Raw genomic sequence first — 8,569 nt, 5'->3', positions numbered from 1 at the left:
TATAAATCAATGACAATATTTGTCAGGTTTCCACGGTAACATGCTTGCTGATGGAGGTATGCCATCCCTGGCTTTATCAATCAGAATGGTAAGAAGAATGTGTGTGCTGAATTTGATTTGGCTACATCTTCACTAGCAAGGACCACGCCACAACAATGAAATACGAAAGAATGTTTATTGATAATAGTGATGATGGGTCGATGAGAGATATATGAGAGATCGATGAGAGATCGATGAGAGATCGATGAGAGATCGATGAGAGAGAGAGATCGATGAGATGAGAGAGATCGATGAGAGACGGCTGGGTAGAGACTCAGGATGGGGGCTCTGTCTCGGGTAATCAGCCCAGCCGATTCAGAACCCCCCCTCCATGGATGGTGATGTGTTAATGTGACGATGATAGAGACATGGGGTGGGAGGGAGGGGTCGAGAGAGCAGAGACAACAAGAGATGCTGGGATTGGCCTGTGCATATATAGGCCTTCTGGGTAATAAGAGGCGTGGTTAAAGAGTGGAGGTGTGGTTGCTGGGGAGGTAAGAGGTTGAGGAGTGGTCCTGCTCCCGAATCTAAGTTAGCGATTACATTTCCAACTACACTAAGTAAATTTTTTGACCTCATTTAGATGTTCAAAGGGGCGCTGTAGAGGCTTTTTATAACTTAGCTATATATGTTATACATTATTGCGTTCAGCTCATCATTTTACACAAAATGAATCTTAATGCTGGGAAATAGGTCAATGTCATTCCAGAGAAACACAAGTTTTATCACAAAAAAAATAAAATGAAAATTGTTAACGAGCTTGCCACGCCCACATTTGGAATTGTATCAAAAATCAAAATAATTATCTCTAATCACACATGGGTTAAGTTCATTTTGACAAATGTTCAAGCCTTTTGACTGAAAATCCAAGGTGGAAAAAAATAAAGTATGAGGTGTTAAAATGGTGGGTCCCGCCCACAATGGCCGACTCCATTTAGGGTGGGGTCATAATATTTTTTCTACTTGAGGTATGTATGTACCAAGTTTCATAAGTCTAAGACAAATTAAAGCCGCACGCGGCGATAAAGGCCCTCGCCCCACTTGCGACCGCGGGGTACTTGCCACCGTGAAGGGCACACCTCTAATCCCTCGGCCTACATCACCCCTCCCTCACAAACAGTACAAACTGTATAATACTTCATTCAACATTTTCACCACCGCACGGTTCGAGATAGAGTTAAGTCCCCCACTGGCTTTTATGTTCAGTGTGATGTGGAGAGTAAATGCCAAATTTGAACTGTTAATGACAAAGTACATGTTTTAATCCCATTCAAAATGCCTGTAATCCAAAACACATGTAAGTCTATGGCAGTGTTTGTCATGTTGCCACGGTAACATACTTGCAGCTAGATGTATGCTGTCATTGGCTTTTTTGTTTAAAATGGCAAGAAATGAAGATAAGTTTGTTATCTTAAGTTTTGGAGCAGGACCACACTTCTTTCCCGCCGCTTCCTGTGGCTAAACTATTTAGGCATCCAGGTCACACACATCAGCGTTTGTGACTTTGTGCACCTCCCTCCTTCCCTCTTTTAATTATCATTCTAATTTATGAGAATAAACACTTTGCATCTTAGCTGGAGATGTGGTCATTGCTCGTGAAGGATGTCTGTGCCAAATTGAATTTGTCTACATCAAAGTACATTTTTTCATCCCTTTCAAAATGCTTGTAAACCAAAACACACATAAATCAATGACAATTTGTAGGTTGACGACCGTCATCCCCATGTTAAGCGCTTGTTTAGTGTGTAGTAAAGACTTTACTACACACATGTAGTACTTTTACGCAAGAATGCAGACACTCGTAATGCACATTATCTAGTTTTTAATAATATTTTGCAAATAAAAGGTACAATATATTCCTAATGCTATGTTCATCTACGTACTGAACATTGATGAATGTCACACATGGCGACAGACGCGATTGGCTTGGCCCGAACTCAAATAAAACGGAGGTTGCGAGAACACCAGTCGCAACAGCGCCACGTAGTTCAAAAAAGAGAAAAATTAAACTCTTAATTTTTTGCCTTGGCACATCAGACTTGGAATATTGATAGAGATACCTTTGACGAGTAAAACACACCTGGCCCCATCGCTGTATGATAAACAGGAAGTCAGCCATGTTGAATCAAAGTGGCGCCGCCACTTTGGAGTTTCTTTATTCAAAATCGTCCTTGTCCTAGGTTTTTCGCCTGATCAAGCTCAAAACAACACTTTTTGCATCTAGAGACATTGAAAATGAATACAAATCCCCCAAAATTGATTTTTCTTTTTTCATTTCGATGGGGAAAAATACTGATACTTTTGCAAATACTGCCAAAAGTTCAAGTTGTACAAATGTCAAAAGCAATAGCCCCCCTAAGACGGTGAAAGCGATCATATAGGAGTAAAACTTGTTGAAATCAGTGAAAGTGTTAAGGAGTTGAAATGCGTCAAAAATCAGGACAATTCTGTAAAAATACAAGAACATGTAGTGTCTTCTCTATGACATAAGCAGACACTCAATTAATGATCAATGGTCACCTGACAGAGCCGCTGACTCTCATGAAATTTGAATGAATGAAGCTTGATGCTGAAGTGACCGTGAAACACATGAACAAGTTTGTTCTGTTCCATGTTTCAGATGAAGCTGTGGATGTTTCTGCTGCTGCTGTGGAGCTCTGCAGGAGGTCAAGACCAGACCACAGGTGAGTCTAAGACCAGACCACAGGTGAGTCTAAGACCAGACCACAGGTGAGTCTAAGACCAGACCACAGGTGAGTCTAAGACCAGACCACAGGTGAGTCTAAGACCAGACCACAGGTGAGTCTAAGACCAGACCACAGGTGAGTCTAAGACCAGACCACAGGTGAGGCCACGACCAGACCACAGGTGAGTCTAAGACCAGACCACAGGTGAGTCTAAGACCAGACCACAGGTGAGTCTAAGACCAGACCACAGGTGAGTCTAAGACCAGACCACAGGTGAGTCTAAGACCAGACCACAGGTGAGTCTAAGACCAGACCACAGATGAGTCTAAGACCAGACCACAGGTGAGTCTAAGACCAGACCACAGGTGAGTCTAAGACCAGACCACAGGTGAGTCTAAGACCATACCACAGGTGAGTCTAAGACCATACCACAGGTGAGTCTAAGACCAGACCACAGGTGAGTCTAAGACCAGACCACAGATGAGTCTAAGTCCAGACCACAGGTGAGTCTAAGACCAGACCACAGGTGAGGCCACGACCAGACCACAGGTGAGTCTAAGACCATACCACAGGTGAGTCTAAGACCAGACCACAGGTGAGTCTAAGACCAGACCACAGGTGAGTCTAAGTCCAGACCACAGGTGAGTCTAAGACCAGACCACAGGTGAGTCTAAGTCCAGACCACAGGTGAGTCTAAGACCAGACCACAGGTGAGTCTAAGACCAGACCACAGGTGAGGCCACGACCAGACCACAGGTGAGGCCAAGACCAGACCACAGGTGAGTCTAAGACCAGACCACAGGTGAGTCTAAGACCAGACCACAGATGAGTCTAAGACCAGACCACAGGTGAGTCTAAGACCAGACCACAGGTGAGTCTAAGACCATACCACAGGTGAGTCTAAGACCAGACCACAGGTGAGTCTAAGACCAGACCACAGATGAGTCTAAGTCCAGACCACAGGTGAGTCTAAGACCAGACCACAGGTGAGTCTAAGACCAGACCACAGATGAGTCTAAGTCCAGACCACAGGTGAGTCTAAGACCAGACCACAGGTGAGTCTAAGACCAGACCACAGGTGAGTCTAAGACCAGACCACAGGTGAGTCTAAGACCATACCACAGGTGAGTCTAAGACCAGACCACAGGTGAGTCTAAGACCAGACCACAGGTGAGTCTAAGACCAGACCACAGGTGAGTCTAAAACCAGACCACAAGTGAGGCCAAGACCAGACCACAAGTGAGTCAAGGTTTGAATGTTTTTATAATTATTTCTTTGTTTGATGGGGAATTTTGAAAATAAAAATAAAATGAAAAGTAGAAAACAACTGGAAGCTCTAAGTTCTTAAATTAATTCCTCTTTCGGTGTCATCAATAAATTACATCCAAAATGCAGCGACAGTTTATGGATAAGTAACATATTTTTCTGAACATTTTGAAATGTATTCTACAAAATAAAGTGTTCTGATTGGCCGATAGGGCCTAAGTCCCTTCAGTCATAAACACAGCTAAATGTGAACATGTCAGAGAAGAGGCCTCTGTGAATATGAAAGTGTTTCACCTGCAATCTATTATTTATTTCCACTTTGAACTGTATTATTGTCTCTCCTCAGTGGTTCCTGTGACCTGTGTCGTCATGGAGACCTGTGTCCTGCCCTGCAGCTTTACACCTGGTGATAACTTAGTAATCCAGTGGCTCAAAACCAGAGAATTAGGGTTAGAAGAAGTAGAATATTTGGTTCATTTTTACCCACCTGGTTTAGTCCAGCAGGACGCAGCCTTTAGGGGGCGCACAGCTCTGTCTCCTGAGGAGATGTCCAGAGGAAATGCCTCTCTGAGTCTGACTGAGGTGAGAGTCCAGGACCAGGGGAAGTATCAGTGTCAAGCCCAAACAACGGACCATAGGTCGAGGCAGTGGATTGAGCTGAGAGTGAAAGGTAAGAAAACGTCTGTGAACATAAATGTAGAGGTCACTGAGGTGCTCCTGTGTCTGCAGCTCCTGTGACGGCCCTGACCATGGAGCAGAGAGAAGGCCTTCTGGTCTGTCGCTCTGAGGACATCTACCCTCAGCCCAATGTGAGCTGGACTCCTGATGCCAGGCCCCAAACGCTGGTGCAGGAAACACAGAACCAGCTCTACTCCGTCAGCAGCTCGCTCACCTTTGACCCTCTGCAGCAGTACACCTGTAACATCAGCACACGCCACAGCTGGAAGAGCGCCACCTACAGTCTGCACTGTGAGGGTCCTGTTCTCTCTGCCATTTGTTTTTAGCCCAGTATCACAACAGCAGTTTCCTCTGTATTTTATTATACCAAATATTTAACCAAACAAACAGATCCAAAAACTATCCATGACAAAAGGTCAAGGTCAAGGTCAAGATTAAGATACACTTTCTCAGCGCACATTGGACCATGAGGCAAGTCCTCTGACCTGCCTCATGGTCCAGTGTGCAGCTCTTTATGCTTCAGCACAACTCTTGTGTGTTTGACCTTCAGATGATTCAAATGAGACACAGTGTGAGGAGAGGAAAGGCGTTGGTTTGAGGAAGTTATTAGTGAGTTTGTGAGAGACAAGAGTTTCTCTAAAGAAGCAAAAGAGGAGACAGAATGTTCTCTTCCTGTGTTGCAGCGCTCCTTTTCTCCTCAAACTGACGTCTGTCAGAGTAAAGACACACTCTCACACTAACCCTGACGTGTTTCTAGTGTTACCCCAACTCTGCCCTAAAGACAGCTTTTCTGCTTCGTATCAAAACGTTTTATGTGTGTCTGATGTCATCTGAAACTATACAAAGAGAGCTTTACGCTCATGGACGTCAGGCTGATGTGTCCAGGACTGTCATGGTCGTCTGCACATGGAGATCGAGTAGATTCTATTTGACACATCATTGTGTGATGCACAAGACGGATCATTTGATCTGGAATCAAAGACAGAAATCTTTCCACTGGCCCTCAAAACTCTGCTGACTGAGGCCATATCTTATTGTGATAAATCCTACAGCTGTATTTGTGTTTTCAGCTCCAATCGAGATGTCTAGACACGTCACAATCCCCTGCACGACCTCCGTGTCTCCAGTGAAGAGGCTGGTGTGGACATTCAACTACAGTCAGCCCATTGTGACTCAGAGCGGCGCAGATGTGGTCTATGCTGCCCCCTGGAGGAAGTTTGTGAAAGGTGTCTCAGTGTGGGGTGGTCTGAGTCTGCAGGAGCTGGGCCCAGAGCAGGAGGGTGTGTATCTGTGTGAGCTGCACACTGACTCACACACACACTTCTCCAGGACAGAGCTCAGAGGTGAGTCCAGCACAACTGCAACTAATGATTCTTTTCGTGAGATCCAGGGCCCCACCAGCCCTCTGGGGATTTTGAAGTCACATTAGAATGAACAAATATTAAAGGATTACACACACTCAAAACGAAAACTCAAACTGTTTTTTCTGAGTAGCCACCAGCAGAAACAGCTTGAACTTTATTTGTGAGGTAATCTGTCAATCCAAGACAATACAATGATCTACAGCGGGGGTGTCAACGTTTTACGTTTGAATCCGGACCACAAAACATTTCTAATTTATCGTTATTAATTTCTGATAGATATAGCTTTTTAATTGCTAGAACTATTGAGTCCCACAGTCCTTTGCGGCAGCAGCCCCTCCCCTGCACTACTGTGCTGCTGGAGCGTGTCCTCAGTGCTCCACACACTGATCTGTTGGATGCAGTGACAGAGTGAATCCACTGGTCCATATTCACCTGCCGACAGTGAAACATAGATCTGACTCGTCTGCATCATTGTGATAGGACACATTTTCACTGCGTATCAGCTGACCTAATGGCAGCATGTAGAGGTTGAACAGAAGGGGTCCCAGTACTGACCCTTGGACTGAAACAGCAGTCTCAGTGTGATGAGGTCTAAAACCTGACTGAAAAACATCAAATGAGTTGTTTATTAAGAGGAAATCCATGAGCTGTTGTAAACAACCTTTTCAAGGACTTTGCCCCAAAATGTCAGATTAGAGATGGGCCGGTCATGACTCAGTACTGCGGCATCAAGACTGCTCTTCTTTAGGAGAGGCTTTATGACCGCAGTTTTCAAGACATTGGGAATGTTCCAGATTGAAGCAACATGTTAACTATGTGAGTGAGTGGTGCTAACAAACTTTTCAGCACAGACTTTAGAAATCTGGTGGGTAACACATGGAGGCAGCATGTAGATGAACTCAGACTGTTGATGATCTCATGGATAGTTTTGTCAGTTACGGGTGCAAAGTGAGTTAGCTCTAAAGGGTCGTACAGACCGCGGCAGCCGAATTGCGCCCGACGCAGAAATTGGGCGCGTGTACATTTGAAAGACAAACGCCCCGGACGCGCATTCTCGACGCCCCGGACTCATGTCCGTAAAATACACTCAGCAGCAGACGTGCGTCCGAGTGACGCACATGCTCAGTGGAGGAGTTGTGCTGTGTTGCTTTTCTCGTGGTGTAAATGGAGTTTAAAAAGGACCAGGGCTTTGGTTAATTAACTTTACAAAGTCCAAAAGCGGAGGCGATGGGCTCCGGGGCCCCTCTGGGACCCACATATACTGAGAGCTGAGCAGAGTTTAGTCAATATCATTATTTGCTCAAAGAGCTGCGTTTTAAGGATTTTCTTTTAGGCTGTGGCCGCAGAGCCGCGGCGCGGGTCAGGTTTAGGGTTCGGGTTCCGCGCCGCGGCTCTGTAGACACCTTTTTTTTTTATCTTGCGGGGTTTGTTTTGGGTCTTTTTCCGGGTCGTGCTTAGCACGTCATCTCTGATTGGTTGCTGCGACGCATTTGCTGCAGAAAGATAAACAAAGCAGAACATGTCGCGCCAGCCGCTTTGGACGCCTCGGGCGCCTCATACGCGCGCTCAAAGCACCGAGAGCGTACGAAAACGCACCAATCGCGCCGCAAAAACGAGAAAATCGGGCCTTGGAAAACGCAGGATGTGCTCGACGTGCGTTTACATAGACTTTGAATGTAAACTGGACGCTTCGGCCGCCACGGTCTTTACGGGCCTTCAGTGTCTACGTGGTTTTAGGTTTATTTTTTGCACTGTGGGATTTTTAGCATTTTTAATGCCCTGAACTTTGTCATTAAAGAATAATTACACTTGGATGTGGAAATGAGTTCTAACGGCAGCTGAGCTGGAGGGTTTGTTCATCTGTTACTGTGGCAACAGGACACGCCAGTTGTTACTGCAGCTTCCAATTATTTCAGAGAAATACCTTTTCCTAGTTCTACATAAACTGGCGCTATTCCCTCCATAAAAGAAGACGATGGAGAACCGAGAGCTGTAAGTACACTAAAGCTACATGTGCGACTCACGCAAATTTCCAGAACATGTATAATGATTTTATTTACATGACGAGTGACGTATCATGACCTAATGTGTTACACATCGAGTACACAATGTATACTTTATGTTATGTGCGTTATTTCTACACTGTGGAGAGGGGTCGTATAGTCAGGGGTGGGCGGGGGACACACGCTCTCGCTGAGACTACGTCACGGGTTGGGCGGGGGAGCCAGATCGTTCTTCGCAAGGGTGGGGGCGAATATCAAACCAAGCCGTCTGCATTTCCGGGTTGGTGAGGGGGTCCAAGGTATGGGTGATATTTCTTAACTATTATGTTAAGGGTGTTGCACAACCCTTATTATTATCAATTATACACTTAGGATAGACTACGAAACGTGAAAAAAAGCATGTTATGGCACCTTTAAGCCATTTCCGTTCGGCCCTGCGGCACTCCCTTTTCTGTGCCCTGACCCAATCATCATTTCTCCACGGTGCCTTCTGCTTATTTTTAACCATTTTAGCCTTCTTAGGGACAATGGT

The 8,569-nt window shown here is 45.3% G+C and overlaps 1 protein-coding gene across 1 annotated transcript; it reads left to right on the top strand.

The window, feature by feature from the left end:
* The first annotated feature begins 3,490 nt into the window (after window positions 1-3,490).
* Window positions 3,491-7,304, top strand: LOC140378229 (tapasin-related protein-like). Its single transcript, XM_072463955.1, has 4 exons — window positions 3,491-3,505; window positions 4,339-4,662; window positions 4,722-4,961; window positions 5,741-7,304. Exons 2-4 carry the CDS (start codon window positions 4,362-4,364, stop codon window positions 6,097-6,099), a joined length of 900 nt encoding a protein of 299 aa, XP_072320056.1. The 5' UTR covers window positions 3,491-3,505; window positions 4,339-4,361; the 3' UTR covers window positions 6,100-7,304.
* The last annotated feature ends 1,265 nt before the right edge of the window (window positions 7,305-8,569 follow it).

This window comes from Eucyclogobius newberryi, unplaced genomic scaffold (genome assembly GCF_026437365.1).
Source record: "Eucyclogobius newberryi isolate DKJ021-1_F unplaced genomic scaffold, fEucNew1.0.hap1 SCAF_4, whole genome shotgun sequence".
Classification (NCBI taxonomy): Eukaryota; Metazoa; Chordata; class Actinopteri; order Gobiiformes; family Gobiidae; genus Eucyclogobius; species Eucyclogobius newberryi.
This window is presented reverse-complemented; position numbering and strand designations above follow the sequence as displayed.